The sequence below is a fragment of the Spermophilus citellus genome (genome assembly GCF_964194105.1).
Source record: "Spermophilus citellus genome assembly, chromosome: 2".
Lineage (NCBI taxonomy): Eukaryota > Metazoa > Chordata > Mammalia > Rodentia > Sciuridae > Spermophilus > Spermophilus citellus.
In genome coordinates this window covers 239,873,463-239,900,024 of record NC_138183.1, presented here as the reverse complement: position 1 = coordinate 239,900,024, position 26,562 = coordinate 239,873,463, and the positions used below count along the sequence as shown (strand labels likewise).

Genomic DNA, 26,562 nt, shown 5'->3' with positions numbered 1-26,562 from the left:
AATCACTGGGATTACAGGTGTGTGCCACTGTGAATTTATGTTCTTGAGGTAAGGCTTTTACATATACCATTCAGTTGTCTGCCTACAATAAATCCTCCCACTACCTTCATGACTAACTCACTAATTGCTAATTGACTGGAAGAGAAAATACTTTAGATAGTTCTTCCCTTAGACCTAGGCCAATGGGGCATGATTCCATAACTTGTAGTAACCTTGTTGAAATTTTCAAAATTCTTATTAAACATCTGAAATTGGTCAGTAACTTCTCAAGAAGTATCCCAGATTGTGAACGTCTAGAGCGTTCGGGTCCCTGGGTAAGGGTCGTGAAATAACCAGGACACAGGGGATGCAGAGCAAAGGCAGCAGTTGCAACTGCATGCTGAGGTTTATTTGCAAGTTCCTTTTATATTCTTCTTCTAACAAAGCAAGCAATTCTTCAGTAACACTTTACCCGCATTGCCCAAAAATCATGCCTCAGCGGGTACACAGAGCTAAATTCAGATTGTTCCTGTTCATTTGATAAGTACCCTCCAAAGTTCTTTGTAGACATTATCTAATCCCCGATTGTACTGTTCCCAGGTCCAGTATGCAGGAAGCTTCTTCCTCTTGGCCAAACCTTGCAGAACTTGTGACTTGCGATAAGGGGAAGAGAACTTTTCTTCCTCCTAACTGAGGTTTGCCTCAGCTGACCTAAATCACAGCCACAGCTCTTGCAAAAAGTCAGGCCTGAGGGAGCTAAACTCTGCAGACTCAAACCCCAACACCAGATGAGAATCAAGTGCCTGGACTGTATCGTGGTTCTTCCATTTTGGAGTGTGTTATTCAGCTTGTACTCACTGTGACCAAAATATTTGACAATAACAAAGAAGGGAAATTTCACTTTGGCTCATGATTTCAGAGGTTTTGGTCCATGGTTAAACCAGCTCCATTGCTTTGGGCCTGAACCTCATGGAAGGTTGCAGAACAACCTCATGGAAGGATGTTCCATGGAAGGGCATAGTGGGGAACACTGCTCACCTCACAGTAGCAAGGAAGCACAGAGAGAGAGAAAGCAAGGACGGCGCTACAGACAAGATATATTTACAAAGGGCATGTCCCTAATGACTTACTTTCTCCAACCATGCCACAGTTACCTACAGTTTCCACTTTCTCCCAGTAGTCCACACAAATTATCAATCCATGAAAGGAATAATACACTGATGAAGCCAGAGCCTTCATAATCCAATCACTTCCCTCAAGCTCCACCCGAATATTGGTGTATTAGGGACCAAGTGTTGAATGTGTGAGCTTTTGGGTACGTTCTAGATCCAAACCATACAGGGTGTTCTCCAACATTATACCCATGTGGTTTATCAGATGTCTTCAGAAGATCTTGCTATTGCACCTATGAAGTTATCCCACGTCAAATGGCCAGAACCATTATACAAGGATAGTTCATTTTTTCTTGATATGATTACACTACATTGATTGATAGACTGGTGTTGATATACAGATTTTGGGACACATAGTACAAATCAAGTTTTTGGGCTACAAATGGTCCCTTATTCTCTTAACATTGGTCATGTGTTTGTGAACCCTTAGGAACTTTTGCCTATTATTCTTTGACCTAATTGCCAACATCTACACCATGGCAGGTGGTGGGAGTGTGGCAGGCATTTTTCATCCTCTGTGTTCCAACTGTAAGCATTGAGGGAAGTCACCCAGTTCTTTCATAGTCCCTATGTCAAGTATCAGGCACATCTTTTGAGACATTTGTGCTTATCACTTTCAAATTCAGGAATTTTGTTCTGTATTGCTGACTTGCTCCTCTCTCTTCATCATAACTTGATGTGCTCTTCAGTTTTCATTGGATATTGTGTGGTATATATTATGTGTTCTTGTGTTCTTCAGTCATGGTAATCAGGGATATGACTTACATGAATTGGACCACTTTTCTTTATTGGCAGTTTTTTCTCTATTCTACCTGCTAGTGGCAGTGCTTGGAAGGAAGTATGTGGACAAAGTAAAAAAAAATGCATTCTAGGAGTCTTCTTATGACCTAACAAATTCAATGGAAGACAAGGACAGAAAATGTGTAGTTCTATACTTACATAACAAAACTCCTTTATATTTGATATGGCCTAGAAAGTAATCTTTAGAAAGGAATTCACATTCTTTTTTGCCTTATCATTAGATTTATGTCTGTAATCATTATCAAGAAAGTATCTTTGAAGGGAATTGGAAGATGGCATTAACTCTTTTGCAGGTGAGAATCAAAACAGCTAAGTAATAACTACTTAGTGAAGTGGGTGATTGAGGGAATATTCTGAAGTTCAATATTTCCAAGTTAAAGACTTTGAGAGACTCAGAGCCTCTGGTTACAGGAATAAAGAGTGAAACATTTTTAATCAGATCTTAACTGGCACCCCTGCCAATGCTAGGGCAGGTTAGAGGAAGGATCACACTAAGAAAGAGAGAGACATGTTTCACAAAATTGTGACAGAAATGAGTGTTAGAAGGAAAAATCAGTCTGGATTCAGTTGATCACAGCACTGCATAGCACTGTGTGAGAAATACTCCACTTTTCCCAATCATACATGGAGAACTGTGGCATGGAACAATCTTTTACTTTTTTTACTTGTAGTTGGACACAATACCTTTATTTTATTTATTTGGTGGTGCTGAGGATGGAAATCAGGGCCTTTCACATGCTAAGCAAGTGTTCTATCACCGAGCCACAACCCCAGACCCAGCAAGGAACAATATTGTTGGGAATATCTAAGCCTTCATCTTAGGAAAATAGAATTCCCTTCAACTTCATCTCTCCTGGAGATAGCAGCAAATAATATTATGGAAAAATGGACTGTTATCAAGATATCTGAATAATTTATATGGTGAAATCACTGCCAGCCTAAAGTCTGCAAAAATTGCTGCCCAACAGGGAATAGAGCCAAGGCTACTCTGTTGCTCAGGAGCACAGTGCTTCTCCTAACACACTGAAGACTCCAAAGTGCATAAAATGTGCCCTTCCCATGTCTGACTAGGTTCAGTCTGCTGCTTAGGGGATTCCCTGACATCAACCCCTCCTCAATAAAAGTGGGCCCATGGATTCCCAGACCAGTCACTGCATTTCTGAGCCACCTAAATTCTCCTTTGGTACAGACTCAGAGGTGTTGCTCTTTTTATCAATCTGAGTTTGTAGGAATTCTTTCTGCTAACCAAGAAATCCATGAGCATACAAAACTACTTCCTGTGCCAGTATGGTCATGATTAGCCTAAAGACTGAAAAACACAATGCCTAGCAGGGAGAAGAGATATAGACCTGATCCACTCCCCATGGTTAGTCCTCACACACTGATGGATTCTGAATGCATAGAAAGCACTATCAACACATACATCAAAGAGTGTTCCACTAAGCGGGGGATATGTTTGCACCAGCTCCTTTGCAATAAGTGAGGACCCACAGGCTCCCAGAGAAGCTCTGGATCCTTTGGAGTCATCTAGATCCACACCAGAGGAGCATTGGGTGAAGTCTTTGTGATCAACCCAGTTCTTGGTGCTCCTCACTACACAGCAAGGAAATGCAAGAAGAGACAAAATTGCCTATTTTCACTACAGATGAGAGGAAGTTGAGGTGAAGACTAGATTATAGTCTACAGTGCCTGAGCTTTGCAAATTGTTGAAGCATGTCCCTGATCCTGAAAACAACAACAACAACAACAACAACAACAAAAAAAAAAAAAACAAATACAGAACGACCCACGTCAATGCTGAACCCAGTGGTTGGGATGCTGTCTCCCGTTTCCCTCCAGAGCCATTCAGAGGGTATGTAACCAAGTCTGGACACATTTTTCATGCTCTTGATACCTTGCTCATTTCAACTCTGGAAGAATCTGAAAGAATATAGTTAAACACTTTGGCAAAGAAAACATTTGGTATTTTTTAAATATGTTTTTATTTCACCTTTTAAGATATGGGTTCTAGAACAAATTTTCTAGTTAGTTGTATCACCCTGGACCAGCCAGTTTAGATTTGTTCTAGAACCCATATCTTAAGTTAGTTTTATGTTCAGATCGAAACTGGAAAAAAGTGTAAACATCTTATTGTTATAAATAATTGAATGCAAATGTGTGTGAAAAATAAATTTTGAGTGAACTGATTAATTTCAAAGATAGCTATTAAATTTATAAATAAATATTTCAAAAATTTAATTCAATGAGAAATAATTAGTATGAGCTTAGGCATTATGACACTGTCAAATTTGATGTCCATTCTGACTAAACCAGGGGAATACAAAAAGAATTACAGACCTCGAAGCAAGAAAAGACACAGACTAATGGCATAGAACACTTATTCAGTAAAATAATAGCAGAAAATTTCCCTAATCTTGGGAAGGAAACGTGCATACCATTACTGGAGGCTTTCGAACTTCGTATAGGACAAGAAAAAAAATTTCTCCATGACACATAATAGTTAAAATGCCAAGAATTCAGAAGAAAGAAATAGTCTCAAAAACTGCAAGAGAAAAATACCAAATCCCTTGTAGAGACAAACCCATAAGAAAAATAGTACCTTTCTCAGAAGAAACTCCCAAGAATAAGAGGACATAGAATGATGTTAAATCAGGAATAAGAGAAGAATATCTGCTCTCACCACCCCTATTCAGTACAGTACTTGAAATTTTAGCCAGAGCAATTAGCTACAGAAATAAATGAAAGAGATACAAATAGAAAGTGAAAATGTCAACTTATTCATATTTGCAGATGATATGATCAACCCTAAAAGCTCTACCTAACACTAAAGTGGATAGACTGATTCAACAATGTAACAGGATATGAAATCAACATAAAAAATCAAGAAGTATTCAATATAGCAATCAGGAATCTGCTGAAAATAAATCAGGAAAACAATTCTATTCACAATAACTAAAAAACAAACAAAGATCAATGACAACAAGAACACCTAGGTATAAACCTAACCAAAGAAAGAGGTAAAAGATCTCTCTAGTGAAAATTATAAATCTCTGAAGAAAGAAGACACTAAAGGATGGAAAGACTACACATGTTCTTGGAGAGGTAGAATTAATATTCAAATGGCTATATTTCCAAAAGAGGTCACCAGATTCAATGCAATTTCCATCAAACTTCCAATGGTGTTCTTCACAGAAACAGAATAAAAAATCATAAAATATATGTGGAGAAACAAAGATCCTAAATATCCAAAGAAAACACAAGCCAAAAGAGCGATTCTGAAGGCATCACAATACCCAGTATCAAATTCTGCACCATAGTAATTAAAAAAGCATGGTATTAGCAAAAGAATAGACATGTACATCAGTGGAATAGAATGGAGGCTCAAATACAAGCCCTCAATGATACAGTCATCTGATTATAGATGAAATTGCCAAAAACATATACTGGAGAAGACAGCCTTTTAAATAAGTTGTCCTGGGAAAACTGGATAACCATTTGTAGGAGAATGAAGCAGATTCCCACCTTGCATACTGTACAAATATAAACTCAAAAGGGATCAAAGATTTAAGACCAGAAACTTTGGAACAGTTAGAATAAAAAATAAGGAAAATTCTTCAACATGTAGGCTCAGACAGACTACCCGAATAAGACCTCTATAGCTCAAGAAATAAAAGAAATAGTTAATAAATTGGATGACATCAAATTTTAAAAAATTCTGTACAGCAAAAGAAAAAGCAGAGTGAAGAGATAACTGGGAGAATGAGAGAAAATCTTTCCTCACTTCACCTCTGACAGAAGACTAATATCAAAAATATGTAAAGAACTCAAAACACTCAACAGGAGCTGGGGTTGTGGCTCAGTGGTAGAGTGCTTGCCTAGCTTTGTGAGGCTCTGGGTTCTAGTCTTAGCACCACATCCAAATAAATAAATGAAGGTTCATTAATTAACTATATATATATATATATATATATATATAGTTAATTAATGAACCTTCATTTATTATATATATATATATATATATATATATATATATATATATATATTAATAGGAAGAAAAAAACTCAGCATTAAAAAGTAATAATAATAATAACCCAATCACTACATGGGTAAATGAACCAAACTGGCACTTCTGAAGAGAATTACAAATGGCCAATATCTATATGAAAAAAACTTGAACTGGTTAGGGAATAGGGAAAGGTGTATTAAAAATATAGTGAGATTTTATTTAACTCCAATTAGAATGACAAACATAAAGAATGCAAACAATAAATCCTAGCATGGATGCAGGGAACAAAGAACTCTAATACGCCACAGGTGGGAATGTAAATAAATGCACTGAATATAAAAAGAGCTTCCTTTCAAGAAACAAAAAAATATTCTGCTGCCTCCATTCCCTTCATAATAACAAACCATTTTTTTTTCAGAGAAATTGATAAGACAATGCTAAAACTTGTATGGGCAGGTTGAATATCAGGCTTGTTTGTACAACAATATGAGAATAACAATGAGTACTCAATCTGTTAGACATTGAACATACAGTAAACCTCTGGTTGTAAAAGGTTTTCCGTTAGGCTGAGTAATAAAGAATTCCAAAGATCAGAAAAATTGCTAAGATGTTGAGCCATCTCTCTGGAAACTTACTAGATATTTTCTGATTTATGTAGAATACAATGTTTGCAGACTGTGAAAATCACCAGATTGTTTGTTATTAAATGTAAATAATAAAAATTCTGGTGCAAAAACAGTACTCTCATTCATACATTGTTGGTGGGACTGTAAATCAGTATAATCACTATGGAAAGCAGTATGGAGATTCCTCAAAAAACTCAGAATGAGACCACCGTATGGCTCAGCTGTCCAATTCCTTAGTATTTATTAAAAAGAATTGAAATCAGCATACTGTGGTGACACAGCTGCATCAATGTTTAAGAGCACAATTCACAATAGCTGAGTTGTGGAACAGCCCAGTTAACCATCAAAAGATGAATGGATAAATAATATGAGCTATATACACAATGAGTTTTACTCAACCCAAAAGAAGAATGGAATTATGGTATTTGTTGTTAAATGGATGGAACTGGAGAATATCATGCTAAGTGAAACGAGCTTAACTGAAAATCAAGGGTCTGATGTTTCCTCTCATATGTGGAAGCTACAGCAAAAGGGGAAAGGTGTGGGGGATGGATACTGTAAAGATAGTGAAGATCAGTGGAGTAGGAGATTGAGGAAGGGAAAAGAGTAAAAAGGAAGAGGAGAAAATGCAGAAAGAATTTGACAAAATCACATTATGTACATGTACAAAAATACCACTGTGAATTCCATCTTTACGTACATCTATACCATAAATTAAACATGTATAGATGAGTGAAAGGTAGACCAAGAGAGTAGAAGAAGGAGAATATAGGGAGGGAAGGGGGAAGGGAAATGGGGGCTGAAATGAAGTAAATTAAATTTCACTCATGTGTGATTATGCAAAAATTAACTCAAGTATTGTGTACAGCCATAGCACACCAATAGAAGCAAAAAAACAAGAAAAATAAAAAGTGAAAATTAATCTCTAGTATCTGTGTTCTAAATTTTAAAATCATGGAATCTCAAAAAAATCAATTTCTGAGAAAAAATATATTTTAATTAACACATAGACTTTTCATAAACATATCTGTTATTCTTATATAGCCCTCTTTACTACCCCAGTCACAATGCCATACAAGTCGTTGAATGAATTGATGCTGGCCTCTTTCAGAAATCAGATCTTATTTCAGATCTTAAATTTAATAAGAACACAGGGATGATGCAAAGGGACACTTCTCCATCCCATTATATGCATTGTTTTATTCCAGAACAGGACAACATGAAAAAAAATCTGCAAATAGAAACACGGACATTTAAAAAAGGAAAAAAAAAATATTTTGGGCTCAAGAGATTTATGAACACTTAAGCAATTGTAAAACCACTCAAAATTTTGTGATGGAAAATCATGATGATGGAAAAGTTCCAAGTCCCATGGGCTTTTGTGAGGCAAGTATACAGGTTCATGATCTCTCAGGGAAACCTCTTTATATTTTAGGAGGAGGAAGCTTTGCTTCTTAATTTCTTTTCCTGCTACATGTTGAAGGCAGCACTCAAGCAGTAGTAACAATACTGCCGCTTTCATCTGCCAGGGATGCTATTTCTCTCTCCCTTAAATGCAGAATGAAGTGTTGGAAAAAATCTTTTCATTTTTGCCATCACTGAATGGACTGTTCTTCATAGAGGGTAGAAAATTATCATGAGGATTATAAAGGAACTGATATGTGGTGAGATTCTTAATTCACAGATTTGCATTTTCAGAGAGGATTTTAAACTATGATGTAGAGCTTAAAAGTGTGGGTGTTGTGACCAGGTACGGTGCTTAATACTATGCATGGGCCTATCAAGAACTACGCGTACTTGAGCTAGCTTACTCATTATTCTGGCTCTCAGACCCTTCATCTTTAATGGGGACTGCATTTCCAAGTTAAAAGGATGTGTATGCAAGTGAAACATTACACAAGGAGCCCACAGAACAGCACTTGATACATGAAAGATGCCCGATAAAAAAACAGCTCACAATAGCAGCTCTTTTAAATGAATCTAATCTTTGTACACCTGGAGTATGTGGTTAGGAGAACCTATTTCTTCAAAATTAATGAAATTGAAACTATATTTAGATTTCATCTTCAAGTTAAATCCAAGTGACTTAGAAATGTTACAAGTACACATTTTTGTCCTATCTCCAACAGCATATTCTGTGTTCTTTCTAAATATATTTTGGTTGATCCCTCATCTTCTAATGTTTTTCCCGTCCTTATATTTCAGATTAAAATATGGAATTTTCTGAAGCCATATAGAGAATGCTAATGTGGGTGTCTGATAAATTCAAGTGTTATTAGACCTTCCACTGTTATTGATGCAGAATGAAGCATTTATTATATCAACAACCACACAACGGCAGAGGGAATGGGGAAGGACACTAAGGTAAAAAAGAGGTACTAATGTCATAGATGAGAGTCTTCTGATTTAATTCTGTCCATTCAATCTTCCTTCAGTGCATTTGATGTTATGAGTAGCATTAGGTTCCTTGCTGAGAATTGTTTAGAAAAGCTCACAGTGGAGAAAAAAAAAAAAGGTGGAAACAGAAAGATGGATTTCTTCTTCCAAAATCCCAAAAGAGGAAGAGTATAAACATTGAGACATTTGGGGAAACCAAACCAATAGAGCTACACTGAAAGGAACAAAAGTTATTGAAATCTGAAATGAATATGTTTTCTTGGTAGTCCATATAAAAGAATATGCTTTGAGAGACACACATGATAAATAAACCTTTATTACTAAATAATAATCAAAATAATCTTGAATAATACCATATATATATGGTACATTAAATGAACTTGCAAGTTGGCTAATCACAAATAGGATTTTAAATTATTCTATTTTGTAATAATATTTATTTATAAATCATTTATTGAGACTACAGATGTAAATGTGACTTATGCACTCACATATACACATGTAAATGCATCTGAACTTTACTGGTTGAGTAGAGTTACAAAGCACTACTTATAATAATGGACTTACTACTAATCTCCCTTTTAGGTTTGAGTGTTATATGTCCTTCAACTTGAAACAGAAATTCTGTTTTGTTTTGTTTTTTCCAGAGAGATGGATGGTAGAATAAGTTTTGACTAAAATGAATGAGAAGGAAACAGTGAGCAATGTGGGCAGTGAACAACATGCAGGCAAACTTTCCCAGGTCACCTCCCCAGGAGATGGCTCAGAGCCCACAGTTCAGCTGCCAGGGATCCCTGAGCAATCTCAGGAAGCTCCAGGATATCCAAGGGCATGGGTTTTCAGAAAAAAAAAAAAAAAAGCCGTGAAATATTCAAGGAGAAAAAAGGACAGAATGTAATAGAATGTGGATTTAAAATTTATAACAAAATAAATGCATAAAGGATGGGGAGGGCTAAAGCCATTGTATAACAGTTAATAGAAAGTTTAAAATAGTTTACTCTTTTCTAATATAAGATGCTTTTAAATATTAGCATGTTAGTTTCACCTTTACAAACAAATTGTTTTTTCCAACCTCTTATCCTCTTTCTGAACTATTTAGATGAAGAATCTGGTACTGTGGTTTTAAATTTATGTCCAATTTTAAATGTTCTAATAGTAACCAATTTGTATTGTAAATTTAAACTCTATCATTTTTATATTTTCCCTTACAGATTGTAAAATTATATTTAAAATATCTGTGCAAATAGGAAAAGTCATTAGAAATTTTCTTCTTTGCTAGGTGCAAAGGCACACACACTTGGAATCTTAGAAACTCAGGAGACTGAGGCAGGAAAATTGCAAGTTTAAGGCCAGCCTGAGCAACTTAGCAAGACCCTGTCTCAAAACAATCAAACAAACAAACAAACAAAAAAACAAGACAGGGGATCTGGCTCAGTGGTGAAGTGCCCCTTGGTACATTCTCCAATACCCCCCCCTACACACACACACACACACACACACACACACACACACACGCACACACAAAACAACATACTGCAAAATGCTCACCTTCTCAATCTTCATATTATTAATTTTTGCTTTATTCATAGCATCATATGAAATTAATGTGTAATAGAGCTTCTCCATGTCATTTCAATTTTAATTTATTTTTTAGGATTGGATTATTTATATAAGATTATGATTCCAGAAGTATTTACCAACATGTTTTGTAAAAGGTTACAGGAACAAATCAGTTTCATTGCAATTGTATTAGGTGTAACTAATTACAGCATGATTTTTAAGATTCATATTTTATTTTTATGCTAATTCAGTTTCTAGCTTATTTACATTTTGATACTGCTTAAAAATAATGCCAACATTGATATTTCCTATGATATTTCCTTTTGATGCATTCTTAGTAAAACTGTTCAAAATGTCCATGAACTTGATTACTGCAGATCAAGCAGCTCTACAATTGGTAATATAGCTATTGCATAGTAGAGGGGATAGAAACAGGGTGGTTTGTTCAAAGACACTTGACAACCAGATGATTAAACTAAAATTGCTAGCATTTTGGTAGCAGAAAATGGATGGTTTTTAATTTATTTTTTATTTGGAATAAATTCAGATCAAGAGAAAACTTACTCAGAGAGTACAGAAATTCCCTGCATATCTCACACAGTATCTCTTAATATTCTCACAGTTACATCCGTCAATATGATGAAATAAACATGGATACGTTACTCTTAACTAAATAACATTATATATATATATATTAGTGGTTTTTCTACTGCCGTGATTGTTCTGCTCTAATCTATCTAGGATAACTCATTGAATTTAAGACAATTGCTTTTAGAAGACTTGAAATCATGAGCCATGAGCACATTATTTTCCAATTTTAGGGTTTTTTTTTTATTTTGACTAATGAATGAGTTGGTTTATTTAGATTTTATGCATATGTTAATTATTTCAATTCTAAAATAGTATTACTTTTAGAGCACCTCAAATAAAGAAAGTGGAGACATAAGAAGTGTTATTAAATTCACATAGGACCTTGTCTTCCTTCCTACCACCAGCCTTCTTGACTATTTTGTTGTTGTTGTTCAATGAGGCCACATGAAACAGGAGTAGATATATGTGGGTCTGAGGCCACAGTAATTTAAGGTCTATCAAATTTTTAAATATTCAGGGTCTACCAAGGACCTTTAAATGTGTCACACACTTAAAAACAAGTTTTTCACTATGACTACCCAAAGGAAATATTCTGTGTTTAATACCCATTAGAAGAAGAGTAAAAGAGAAGCCTAGGATATGATGAGGCAAGACCTTGGAGTAAACCTGATGCTATCTGTACTCTGGGTCAGGGGCTGGGGCAGGTCACTCTCCCCACACCTCATCTTCCCCAGTGCTACTGCCTATTGATGTTTTTACATCCAAGTCTTTATCTGATTCTCCCAAGAAGTCAATTGACAGATGTGCTTATTAATCATAGGCCAAAGAGTTTTCAGCTCATGGACTTTTAAGTAACCTGGTGCATACAGTGGAAGAGCCTCGAGCCATGGTTCTCGCTGCTTTCACTTCATTGTCTTCCTGCTTTGCCCTGGGGTGAGCTGACCAAAGGCAGATTCAACATGGAAATTCTTTCCCCTACCGTGTATCATTATTGTAAATAATATGGGAAATGATTATGGTAAATGATTTCTTGCCTTATTTCAATTAGTCTTATGTCAACAATCAGAAGTAGGCATTATTATCTCAGTTAAATTCTGCTCTAATTTTTAAATGATGAATTTAAAAACAAACTTTTATGCATACTTACATATGTAGCCAGGAGCTTTTCCATAGATCCTTGTTTTTTTATGATAAAAAAAGATAAATCATTAAAAAGCTCATTCAGAATACAAATTTAAAGAAACTTTTGAGGAGTATCCATGAAAATCCATATTATTTCTTCTACTTATAGATGTAATAGTTTCCAGGCCAGAGATGGCTTGCTGTTCACCTCAGCCCACTTCCATGACAATGGCCGACTGACTACTATAATTCGAGTCCTTATTTCCTCATTACATGGATGAGCTTCAGATGCTTCTGAACAAGTCACTTCAGGAAGTCACAAGTAAATGACCAAAGGTGGCGCTCAAGATGAAACTATGAAGCTTCTCAATCACATGTGGATGCTTCCATTCCCCTTTTTAGACATTCTAGTAAGTCCTCTAAGATTCATTTCTACTTTAAGATGGCTCGATCCCCAACTCCTGCCTCAGTAAATGACATATCCTGTGCTCTCAGTGACAAAAGAAACACTAAAGACAATTTTGCATCAGGGTGCATCTAACTATTGATAACTATAAAATCATAAACTGGTATGAAGAAAATATTTCTTTATCATAATTGTAGATTAGCAGAATAGCTTATCTTAGAGTAGACATACCATTTATTAGAAAACTTATTTCTCAGAAAGCATGCAGAATCAAAGTTTCATAACTGAGTTTGTCTTTCTGGGGCTTTCACAGAATCCCACTGTCCAGAAAATAGTATTTGTTGTGTTTTTGTTGGTCTACATTGCAACTATTGGGGGCAACATGGTGATTGTAGTGACCATCCTCTGTAGCCCTTCACTGCTGGGCTCCCCCATGTACTTCTTCTTAGCATTCCTGTCCTTCCTGGATGCCTGCTTCTCCTCTGCCTTTGCCCCAAAGATGATTGTGGATTTGCTCTATGAGAGGAAAACCATCTCTTATAAAGGATGCATGATTCAACTTTTTGCTGAACACTTCTTTGGTGGTGCAGAGGTGATTGTCCTCACGTCCATGGCCTATGACCGCTATGTGGCCATTTGCAAGCCTCTGCACTACTCTTCCATCATGAACTGGAGGCTCTGTGGCATTTTAGTGGGGGTTGCCTGGACAGGGGGCTTCTTGCATTCTATTATACAGATTCTCTTTACTTTCCAGCTGCCCTTTTGTGGGCCCAATGTCATCGATCATTTCTTATGTGACTTGTACCCATTACTGGAGCTGGCCTGCACTGACACTCACATCTTTGGACTTTTTGTGGTTGCTAACAGTGGGTTTATCTGTATTATAATATTCACCATGTTGCTTGTCTCCTATGGTGTTATCTTGTTCTCTCTGAGAACACACAACGCTGAAGGGCGAAGGAAGGCTCTGTCCACCTGTGGATCTCACATTGCTGTTGTGGTTTTGTTCTTTGTCCCATGCATATTTACATATGCAAGACCTCCTTCTGCCTTCTCCTTTGACAAAATGGTGGCCATATTTTACACCATGCTAAGCCCCTTGCTCAATCCTTTGATTTATACTTTTAGAAATATGGAAATGAAAAATGCCATGAGGAAAGTATGGAAGAGATTGGTGGTGGTTTCTGATGAAAAATAAAACTATTAAACTTCATAAAAATAATATAATAAGTAACAAATTCAAAATGGTCTTAAACAAGAAAAACTTGATGGGACCCTCATTGTCTCTAAAGTGGTAACACGATTCTATAGAAATACCAGCATTGTGGGGTCAGAGATGATGCTTTTCATTATCTTTTTAGGCATCTACTCAAGTTTGCAAGTCAACATCCTATTATGTTAAGTTGAAGTTAATTGAATTTTATGCTTACTTAGAATCTAATATATTTTAAAAGGAAATAAAAAATACTTGGCAGATTGCATGCCACTTACTCCATGCTCTGATAAAACTTGTGGAGGGATCACAAAAGTATCTTAGAAATTAGAGACAGATACTTCAAGTATTTCAAGTGAAAAGAAATTTTGATTTAGGATATTGATCTCAGTGATGTTGGAGAAAAAACAACTGGAACTCAGGAGGGGCATTCAGAAGAACATTAGTGGAAACTTCATTGCAAGTGTCCTCTATGATGTGACCCTGTTCTTTAAGATGGGTCCCTTACCATCTGTACAGGTTTAGTATTCTTGAATTTCATGACAGGTAGACCCTGATGGCCCAGACCTGCATATGGAGGCTGAGTTCCTCTCTGGTCAGCACAATTCATATCAATCATGTATGGAGAACAAGAGGAGGCAACTTTCATGAAGGTCTTAACAATGAGAATTTCTTATTCAAGTGCAATCAAAGGGAATTGAAATACGGCATAAACAAAACCAGGACCAACTGTGGAGGTAGAGAGTTATGTCCTCCAGCCTTAAGGAGGAAATCCAGAGGCACCAGAGAGGAAAGGGAACTTTAAAACAAGATAATATTTCAATTTATTTGATATTTTCATTTTCATGGCTTTCTGTACCCAAGTGACAATAATTCTATTTCAACAAATATCAATACAGACATCATTCAAATTTATACGTCATATATGTCATTCTCATAGTTAAGGTTGGTTGATCTCAGATTGCAATGTGGCTTCCATAATAAATGTATTTACAGTAAGATTGTTCAATTTTCCCTAGCCCTTCAACACCAATAAAACTCCTACTGAATACTGTGGGGTTAAAAAAAAAAAACACTAAATCTTTCTGGTCTTTCCTTTGCCAGGCCAAAAGTAAAAGAGTGTGTGATAATCATTTGCTTTCCCAGAATAAATATGGTAGGGGTCAGATAACATTTCACTGTTGTTGTAAATCCACAGCGAGATTAAGATTTAGGGTCTGCAACTTCATCTGGACAATGTGAGTGTCCTGTAGCTGACCAGGTGTGTGACACATGTTTAGACTGTCCTTCACCATTCCCTTTTTTTCTCCATCATCTTTCTGTTTTTACAGTAGGGGTATCATGTCTCTTCCATGCCCACAGAAGTACATTGATATCTACAAACTCAAACCAGTTTATTCATCTCTAAGAGCTAGCTCAAGTAATGCAGACCTGCTATGACCGGCTCAGAGACATTAAGAATCTGTAAATCCAAAATTTCAAATACTATAAAATACTATGTTATTCTGAACTTACTGCAGTGACCACAAGAGATTCCTATCTGATCCATCAAGAACTTGAAATAGACCAATTTTTTTTTTTTTAACTTTAAGACTTAATCCCTCATTGTATACTCTGGTAATAGTACATGATTAAAGAAAACAAAACATTCAGCAAAAGCATAAAGAAATCCTGAAAGACATCAAAGGAATTTTTTTCTTTCTAATTTTCTTAACAGAATTTTCAGAAGCCTCTTTAGAATAGTCATTGCTTTAGCTTTGTTTTCTATTCTATGCTGATTTTGCCTAGGTATGGTGGAATTCATTCTAATGTTTTTACCTCTTTGTCAATGTTACTGCTGTTTACTGTAATTCAAGTTATTGTACTTATTGTAGTTATCAAATTAATATCCAGAAACATAATGCCAATATAAAAAGTAAAATTTTTAAGAAACTACATATCAGAAGCAAGATGATAGCTGATTTCAAGTTTAAATAATGAAATTATTTAGAAAGTATACTATGTTGCATCACAACTCAGATAAAAATCATAATTTTGCTCAAAATTTCATAGTGTCTCCAATCTCAAACTTCTGTTTATTCCTGCCAGGGATCTTTGACCATCCTTGCACTATGGGGTTTTCTGATTATTCTTCCTTATCTTTCTATCACTGAAAATAACATTTTTTTTCCATTTGGCTCTGAATCCTCACACAGTTATTTAATATTCCTATGTCTTCCCTGCTATCATTTTCAAATATACATATGCTGGTCAGGCTGACTCATCCTGAAGTTTGCATCCATGGTATGCAGTAGGTATTCTGAACAAGTCTGTGGTTTCCTTCATTGTCTGTCTGTGGGTTCTTGGGTTTAGGTTGGCTCCACCTGGAAGGTGGCAGTGTGACACTTTGCATGCCAGTGTGGGGCAGAGTGTTAGAGATATCCTTGTTGTATAAAAGCTTGGATTCTAGTTCTGGAATTTTTCTCTCTGCTAAACTCTATCTCCTAGTTTAGGTTGAAGCACACAAATAGAAATGATACCATCTTGTATCATAAAATATGGTGAAATAGAATAAATGAAAGATGTTGAAGCAAAAATGAAAGAAGTATATTCTTAAAGGAAGGATATTCACATAAAGACTACAAAGAAGCCAATGGTTTAGTGTGGTCCCACCCAAAGAGACCTGAGGAGCTAGGTACCATTTTCCACTCAAGATTCAGTTTTAAGAGCTGTTCCTTTTCATCTAACAGAACTATTGTACCTTCTTTTCAACTAAAAATGAAAGATAAAATTATTTTAAACTCCAGAAAATGTGCTTTTAGTTTGAAAGTCATAGAATCTCAAAATCAATTTTTGATGGAAAAAAATTAGATTAATGTAAAAATTTCCATATGTTTACAGAAATGTGTCTGTTTAACAAGCACATGTTGCTGCCCCAGTCCGAGTACAACATGCATTGTCCTTGTGGATTGATGGTGCCTTATCCCAGATGTCAGGTCTTGCATTTAACAAGTACACTGGCCTCTCACCCTACTTCTATAGTAAGACCCTATATTACATCCCCACATGCACAGTGTTCCATTCCTGAGTATCAAGGAGAGCGAATGTATCTTCACATAGAAACCCAAGAGAAATTAAAAACAGGCAGGAGAATCTTTTAATTGGTAGTTGACATAAAGTTTTATAAACAACTGAGCAAATGAAAAAAACATGCAAAATATGTCATGGAAATAATGCTAAGGGAAAATTTCAAAACCCCAGGGAGAACTGAGAATCAATTCAACAGGTTCGTGAGCTCTCAGGGAAACCTCTTCAAATTCCAGTTGAAAATCAAGGAGGAAACCTGTTTCTCCATTTTTATTTTTCCTGAGACCATGTTCAAGATCACAGTTGTGGACCACTGAGAACAATCTCCAACTTGACTGCCAGAGAGGCTCTTCAGCCACATCTTATATATACAAGGAAGAACTGGAAACAACTTACACATTTTGGTCACCACCGAATGGAATTTTCTCCTAAGAGAATAGTGGGTGTTCATCATTAGAATTTTCAGAAAATCCATAAGTGGTGAGATTTATAATCCGTGTTTTTCAGAGAGCTTTCAAATTGTGAAGCAGTGTTTTAAAGTGTGTGTTTTTTGGTCAGAGTACCAAGTTCAATGCAATGCCAGGGCCTATTAATACTGCGCATATTTGAACTTATTACTCATTCATTGTGGCTGTCAGATTCTCATCTTTAATGGACATGATATTACCAAGTTCAACAAGAGTGAAGGGGCAATAAATAATACATATCGATCCTATAAGACAGCACTTGATAATAAAACATCTTTTACATGATTCCAAATTAGACATATGTTTAGATTTTCATCTTCAAGTTAAAGCCAAATAATTTAGGAAGGCAACAACTTCATATTTTTGTCCTAGTTCTCCTACAGCATTTTCTTTGTTGTTAATAAATTTTAATTTATCATTTATCCTCTAATGTATTCCCCATCTGGAGGTTTAAGATCCAAAAGTAGAATTTTCTGAGTTTGTATAAAGTGTACTAAGGTTGGAGTATGGTAAGTACTGCTGTATTATCCACAAGTGTTGATGTAGAATGTAGGTTTCACTATTTCCATAACTACGAACTTACAAGAGGCACAGGGAAGGGCAGTAAAAGTAATAAAGAAGAACTCGAGTCATCAAGTACAGTCTTCTAACAGTGCATTAGATGTGATAAATCCCTAACTCTAAAAAAGAATAATTGGCTTAAACCATGATTAGAATGCCTAAGAACTGAGCTTAAAGAGATGTGCTTTAAGATAGAGTTTTTACCTTTGAAAAAACAGGACAATTTTTTTCATATTTGTTTGCATATATGTGGAAAATGGAATGTATTTTTGTCAGCACAAACTATATTGTGCTTACTGCTCAGCCATAGAAAGTTTTGAACAAAAAAGACAGATATGCATTAATACATTAAACTCAACATATGTGCCAAGTCAAATCCATATTATGTTAGTTCTGATTCACATGCAGCAATTAATACCAAAATGTTCAAGCATATGCAAAAATTTGACTTCTACATATTCTCAGAGTCCTGATGTGTTTGTGATAAAGCAAAGATCTTATTCTTTGTTTTAAAATTTTTTGGGGGGGGGTTTGTATGAATTGAATGAATACTAAGACAGTAAACTTTCTTTTTTTTTATCTTTTTTTGATAAGCCTAAAAAAGAAAAACAGCTTTAGTTTCCTTCCTCAGAATTATTTAGGAAAATCTAAATGAATTTCTGAACTACTAAAAATCTAAATGAATTTCTGAATTTCTGAACTTCTTTAATGCTTCTTGACATGACTTTAGTCACTTCTTTAAAATGAGCTAAATCACTGAGATAAGAAAGTTCATGCACCCATGAGAAAGGTCCAAGGTGGAAACAAATAAATGTTTAATAAAAATTCAGAAATATTCAGTGTATAAATAATGTAATATTTAGGGTCATAATTATGACAGATAAAATACACTAAAGTCTGAAAATAACATATTTTTAGCTTGTCACAAAAAATTGCTTAGCTAGATGGACAATGAATAAATATTATATAGATGAATGATAATTCTGGATCAAAAATATGGAGGCTAAATAACTTATCAAAAAAGGTAATTACTAATAGGATTCTGTTCATTCTCTTAATTTGTAATAGCAATACTTACTTGAAATAGTAATATGGATGCAAATGTGATTGATATGCACATATGCTTATAATACCTGCATTTGAAATTGACTACTTGAATATAGTTGCAAAACACTATTTACAATGACAATTTCACTAGCAATTCCTTTTTTAGTTTTCAATGTTATATGTACTTTTAGGTTGAAACAAATTCTATTATTTTCAGCACAATTGGTGATAGAGTTACTTTTGTTGCTGAAAAGGAAACAGTGGGCAATGTGAGTAGTGGGACATAGAGAGGCAAACTTCCCAAGGTTACTGCTCAGGAGATGGCCCAGTGTTCACAGAGTTCATGCTGACAAGGGGCCCTGAGAAATCTCAGGTACAACTCTAGCATACTCAACAGTATGGCAACCAAAAATGGAAAGACCACAGAATGTTCCAGGAGAAATATGGACAGAATAAGCTGCTGCTATAGGAGAAACTCTTTAAAACTGATCTAAAAAATAGTGCATACAGGACAGGAAGGGTTCTGTCTATGGGGCAGCTTTTTATGGAAAGTTAAAAATAGTTACAAATTTTTGGTATAAATTCTATGTTATTCTATGTTAACTAGTTATTTTCTCCTATACAAATCAATCTCCCTTAATTTCACCTTCTTTTGCTGAACTCTAAATGGTGGGAAATCTGGTATTGTATGTTTAAACTTATGATCAATTTTAAGTATTATTAAAACCATAACCAGATATATGTTGCAATTTGAAAGTTTCTATCATTCATATATTTTCTTCCAGATATAACATTAAACATTATCTTAAATATATCACTCCAAATAAGCTAAGCTATTGGAAATTTTCTTGTTTTTCTCATTTAACTGTAAAAGTGCTTCACCTATGTTTAAAAAGTTTTGTTACCATCATATGGTATCAATTTGTAAACATCTGATTTGCATAAACATCTTTCTGTTGTTGACTAGTATTCACTTGCCCCTAATATTTTCATATTAAATTAGCCTAGAAATAATAATGAATAGTAACTTACCCTTAACTAAACAATAGATTTTATTTAAAATTAACAAATTTTTCTACTACTGTTTTTTTCTGTTCTTGAATTAAATCTAAAATAACCCATTGCCTTTAAGACAATTATCTCTCAAAAAATTAAGATGATAAACCTTGTAATAAAAACCATTAACACACTATATTCTCCATTATTGATATTCTGACACAAATTTAGGAAATTCCTTTATTTGATAAAATAAGGAGTTGGGTGTTTTATATTCAATGAATATTTAAAAATTTAAATTGCATTATTTAAAAAACATCCTTAGAAAAGGATGTGAAAGGGCAAGATTTATTTAATTATTAGATTAATATAGGGCCTGTCTTCCTTTAACCTCTGCTCCACTTATTTTCTTTTTGAACAGTGAGTGTTTCTACCTGTAGGCTCTAATCTGATCCTCAAGGGAGTCCTATTGATGGACATTCTTACTAAACTCCCATGACAGTATTACCTGAGACTTATAGAATTTTAAGCATCCTTTTGGAGTAATTGGATGGCTCATGGAAATGCTTTCAGTGTAAAAGGCAACTGGCTTTTCATAATAACTATAATTAGTGAAAACATATTATCATAAGCAATATTTCCAAGTTTCAAGTTTCCAAATATGACCCTTAACATGAACTTGGGAGATGAATGGGTAAGCAATAAATGAGCATACTGGGGAATTTCACTTGATTCCACCCACATTGTAAAAATTATTGGAAAATGGTTAATCAAGTCTTTAGATATAGAAAGATGCTGGTAGCCACTTTGCATATGTAACTGATTGACTGTCACCTTCTGATTCCTCATCATTTCCTCTATTTCTTCACTAAGATTCCTATTCATTGATGAATCACAAGGTGTGATCACTCGGGTGGAGAGAAACTCTAGAAAAGTCATCCCAGCACTGAAGTCCTCCATGGAAAAGAGAAATCCCTACTCCTTCCCAGAGTCATTCAGTGCAAAGGACTTGGTGTGGAGACAGATGTTCTGTGTAACATTCCAGAACAAGCACCTGGTGCTTGCTTGAACATAACCTCTGGAAGCATGAGTTTCCTGTCAAAGAAATAAGGATATAAATTCTAGCATGTTCCCTGGGCAGTGAATCTTGCATAATTGCTTTCTTTTCCTTATTTCACTTATGCACTATTACAACATTTGAACATTTGGAAGTAGAAATATTGTTTTATAAACTTTTCTTTTAATGTCTAAATGAGATGTTTAAAAAAGAAAAACCTAAGAATTTAGCATCATCATGTGATGTGCTCTCTGTCACTTGGTGTGTTTTCATAGATCCTTTACATTGATAAAGAAGAAATTGAATCCTGAAAAGACCAAATTCAGTTTAGATCATAAAGAAAGTTTTGAGGGATAGCCATGCTTTACAACTACAGCTTCAAATGAATGTCATTTTGTTTTGTAGGCATGAGGGTCTCCAGATCAGAGATGGCTAGCTAGTCACCCATGCCTGCTCCCATAACAATGGATGAAATGAATAATACAGCTACAGTCATCATCGCCTCCTTAGGGAGGTGAGGTGAAGAATGCTTCCCAATGATCTACTTAAGAAAGTCACTAGTAAATCGTCAATAATTTTTTTTAGATTAAAAACTATTTTTCTTCTTCTCTACCATATATGGATTTTTCCATTCATCTTTATAGAGGCTCTAATAAGGTAATGAATATTATATCTCCACCTCAATTCTGCCTGATCTAAAGCTCCTATCCTCAATAAATATTTAAATTTGAGTTCTCAATTACAAAAAAAAAAAATACTAAAGACAATGGTACAGTTTGGTGCACTGAAATACTTGATGATCTGAAAACTATAAACTGGAATGAATCAAATCTTTATCATAATTGCAAACTTCAATTATAATAGATTTATGTTTACCCTTTCCTTGGAATTCATGCAAAACCAAAGCTTCATAACTGAATTTATCCTCCTGGGACTTTCGCAGAATCCTGCTGTTCAGAAAACAGTATTTGTTGTGTTTTTGTTGGTCTACATTGCAACTATTGGAGGCAACATGCTGATTGTTTTGACCATCCTCTGTAGCCCTGCACTGCTGGGCTCCCCCATGTACTTCTTCTTAGCATTCCTGTCCTTCTTGGATGCCTGCTTCTCCTCTGCTATCACACCAAAAATGATTGTGGACTCCCTGTATGAGAGGAAAACCATCTCTTATAAAGGATGCATGATTCAACTTTTTGCTGAGCACTTCTTTGGTGGGGCAGAGATGATTATCCTCACAACCATGGCCTATGACCGCTATGTGGCCATTTGCAAGCCCCTGCATTACTCTTCCATTATGAACTGGAGGCTCTGTGGCATTCTAATGGGGGTGGCCTGGACAGGGGGCTTCTTGCATTCTATCATACGGATTATCTTTATGTTACAGTTGCCCTTTTGTGGCCCCAATATCATTGATCATTTTATATGTGACTTGTACCCATTACTGAAGCTGGCCTGCACTGACACTCACATCCTAGGCCTTTTGGTGGTTGCCACTAGTGGATTTATGTGCATGATAATTTTCTGCTTATTGCTGATCTCCTATGGGGTCATCTTGTTCTCCCTGAGAACTCACAGTGCTGAAGGGCGGAGGAAAGCTCTGTCCACCTGTGGATCTCACATTGTTGTTATGGTTTTGTTCTTTGTCCCATGCATATTTATATATGCAAGGCCTCCTTCTGCCTTCCCCTTTGACAAAGTGGTGGAAATATTTTATACCATCCTGACTCCCTTGCTCAATCCTTTGATTTATACTTTTAGAAATAGGGAAGTGAAAAATGCTATAAGGAAAATGTGGAAGAGATTGTTGGTAGTTTCTGATGAAAAATAAGATATTAGACCCCCCAAATAGTATAAAGAGCAAAGAAATCAAAATGATGGTAGACAAAACTTTATAGGATGCTCAGTACCTATTAAGAGGTAATACATTTCTATAGAAAAAATGCATTTGGGCCATTGAAGATGATTTTTTAATTTTTATAGCAAGTATACTCTGAGTTGGCCAGTCAGTATCCAGATATGTAAATTAAAGGGGGTTGATTTTTATGATTAGTGGAAATCTAATCAAGATAAAGAATGAAAAGAAAAATTACTTTCAGAATGTTGGACATTAACTTCATGCTTTCCAAAATCTTGAGGAGAAAAGACAAGCACATCTTTAGAATCAGAAGTTTACTCAAACTATTTCAAGTGCAAAAAAAGATTTATTGAGGATGGTGAGCTCAGTGATTTGGAATCAAAAACGACCTGAACTCAGGAAGAGCATAGAGAAGAGCAATAACAGAACCTCTGCTGCAGGAATTCTGTATCACAGGACTCCATTGGTAAAGGTGGGTCCATTATGATTTCTATAGAATTGGTATAGACTCAGGAATTTCTTGAGAGATAAACCCTGAATGTGGCTCAGTGCTGGCTACTGTGAGTTCCTCCTGGGTAAGGATCAGGCTCAAGAGGAGAAGAAGAGGCAGAATCCAGGGGGAAGTCAGCCAAGAGTATCTCCTATTAGAGCACAATCAAAGGGAATTCTTGAAATTCCTCATTACCAACAAAACCAGGACCAGCTGCAGGTATGAAGAACTGACTCCTCCCAGTGCCAAAGAATGAATAAATCTATAAAAAAAAAAAAGTTTCAAAAGAATATATCTTAATTTACTTGGTGATTTAAATTTTTGTGGTTTTGTGCTATCCAGTTGAAAATAATCCTATTTAAACAATTATCAATAAAGAGGTCATTCAAATTTAAACATATCTTATTTGTCATTCCCATAATTAAGGTTGTTTATTACCCTGTTGCCATGTGGCTTCTGGAATAAATAAATTTACAGAAAAACATTTCAATTTTTTCCTAAGTCCATCAACATTATTAATAAAATGTCTACTGAGTATTCTCTGCAAAAACATTGATTTTTTTCTGTTATTTTCTTAATCATTCATGCCAGGCTCAAAGTGAAAGAATGCATATATTAGTTTTCTTCCTAAGAACAGATATGGCAGAATATATAAAGGATTTTGTTGCTCTTTGGGGTGAGCCATCTTGGCATTAAGACTTGGTTTTAAACACCAACTGGACAAAGCATGGGGCCTACAGCAGACCAGGTGTGTCACAAAGGCTTAGGCATGCCAGTGCACCTGTCCTTTACTGTTCCCTTTCTTCTCCACCAGTCTGTTCTCATAGCAGGGACACAGTTCTCTTCATTAAATAGTTCATGTATTTCTCAAGATCCACCGTGAGAAATGAGGAACTGGTATCACTAGGTCAATACATTTATGAATCTGTGAATCCAATATTTGAAATACTATAAAATAAAACATTTACTTAGGACAGATTGTGGTGACCACTACAGATTTATATCTGGTCCATCATGCACTTATATACAAACCTATTTTATCATTATATACTAAGGTAATGATGTACATGAGTAAAGAAGATATAATTTTCAGTAGAAAAAAAACAAATACTAATAAACATCTACCCAGCAGTTTTTATTCTTAACAGTCTAATTAATAAATTTTGCAGAATCCTGGCTACAACAGTTATTTCTTTGGTTTTTCGTTCCATTTTCAATGTCTATATGTGGTAATAAATAATTATAGTTTTCCAGCCCAATGCTGATCTTGTACATCCACGTGTATTCACAAGATATGGTATTGTAGCTTGGACATTTGCCACCTCTGGATACCTAGTGGTTTTCACAACCAGAAAATCTCAAAGAGGTCTCATCATCTTAAATACCTTGCCAAGGAGGAATTTTAGACTTCTTGTTTATTCCTTTGTTTTTCTTGTGTAGTATCTTTGTTGCTTTGCTTTGTTTACTCTCATTGTTTCTTCACACATTTAAGTCATTTTACATATTTTAAACAAATCATTAATTGGATTTTTTCCATCTCCTGTCTTTCATCTCATTTTAATTCTCTTCCCTACTCTCCTTTATTTCTTTCTCTTATAATTTGTTCTTCTTTCTCTTTTTCTTTCTTCTTATGTTCCTTTCCTTTTTCTCTCTATTTTAATATTAACTTTCCTCTCGTTAATGCCTAATTTTTCAACCTATTCTATATTATTAGCACCCCTCTCTTTGTATAATGTAGTTGTAGAGATCATTTTCAGGAGTTTTATTCAATGTAGGTGTTCTGATTTAGATATGAAGTATCCCGCACAGGCTCATGTGTGAGGCCCTAACCCAACCAGTGAACTAATCCTCTGATGTGAATTAACTAAGTGATTACTATAAGCTGTTAATGTGTTGCTGAAAGAAGTAGGTCACAGGGGCCATGCTTTGGTGGTCATTTTTTGTCCCTGGTGAGTGAAGGGCTTTCTGTTTGATTGTTGTGATGTTCTGAGCAGAATTCCTCTACCACACATTTCCACCATGCGGGTCTGCTTTGCCTTAGGCCCAGAGCTAGGGAGTAGACTGACCATGGACTGAACCTCTGAAACCCTGAGCCAAAATAAGCTTTTTCTCCTCTACATTTTTCTCGTCGGGTCTTTTGGTCACAGTGACAAAGCTAACTGAAGCAGAAATGGGATTGTTACTATGACTAACCTGGCCACGTGGTTCAGAAGGCTTTGGACACTCCTCAAGGGCTGAGAACTTATGTCCTAGCTTTCCCTCCAGTTTCAGTCTCAGTGTTTATTTCTATTAAACAGACTGTTGTAACTTCTATTCAAATAAACTTACATAGAAAAAATTAATCTCTAGATATTATGCTTTTAGTTTTAACATCATAGGATCTTAAAATCATTTTCTGAGACAAGAAATTGCACTCTAATTTATAAAAATCTTTCCATAAATATAGATACAATATAAATATACAGTGCTTGTGGACTGCTGCTGCCTTATTGCAGAACTCAGCTCTTACACTTGGTAAGTGCACTGGCATCTTATTCTACTTGTGCAAGCAGACACTATCTGCCACCCCCTTACCACAGCAGCCTATTTCTACCATGATGGGGAATGAACACATCTTCAAATGGAAACCCAGGAGAAGTTAAAAGAAAACAAAAAGAAAGCCTTTAATTTTGGGGGATATAATAGTTTCATAAACATTTTAGCAAGTGTAAACCCCACACAAAATTGTCTCTTGTCAAATCATGCTGATGGAAACTTTCCAAGCCCTATGGGGAACTGAGAAGCAATTATACAGGTTCATGAACTCTCAGGGAATCCTCTTTAAATTGCAGTTGGAAATCAAGGAGGAAACTTTGCTTCCTAGCTTTCTTTTTTTCCTTGGACCCTGTTGATGGCAGCACTTGTGATGCAGGGGGAACATTGACCATCCCAAGTGCCTAGGGTGTTCTTCCTGTCTCTCCCTTAGATGTAGAAGGAAGACTTGGAAACCACTTCACAGTTTGGCCACCACTGAATAGGCGCTTCTCCATGGAGAAAGGAGACATTTGTCACTCGCATTTCCAAGGAACTGATAAGTGGTAAGATTTATAATTCACATTTTTGCCTGGAGGATTTCAAGTTGTAATATTGTGATTAAACCTGGGTATTGAT

The 26,562-nt window shown here is 35.5% G+C and overlaps 3 protein-coding genes across 3 annotated transcripts in view; 2 read left to right on the top strand and 1 right to left on the bottom strand.

Annotated features, from left to right (window-relative positions):
- Positions 1-26,562, bottom strand: part of LOC308638592 (olfactory receptor 4C11-like) — a gene marked incomplete at both ends in the record, with an annotated part of 413,029 nt that overhangs the window by 257,175 nt on the left and 129,292 nt on the right. The window lies entirely within an intron of this gene.
- On the top strand, positions 12,923-13,858 carry LOC308638905 (olfactory receptor 4C15-like; the record flags this gene model as incomplete). The annotated part of the gene is made up of 1 exon (XM_081276846.1): positions 12,923-13,858. The coding sequence occupies one exon, from the start codon at positions 12,923-12,925 to the stop codon at positions 13,856-13,858; it is 936 nt and encodes a 311-aa protein (XP_081132972.1).
- On the top strand, positions 21,945-22,895 carry LOC308639567 (olfactory receptor 4C15-like; the record flags this gene model as incomplete). The annotated part of the gene is made up of 1 exon (XM_081277766.1): positions 21,945-22,895. Exon 1 carries the CDS (start codon positions 21,960-21,962, stop codon positions 22,893-22,895), a length of 936 nt encoding a protein of 311 aa, XP_081133892.1. The 5' UTR covers positions 21,945-21,959.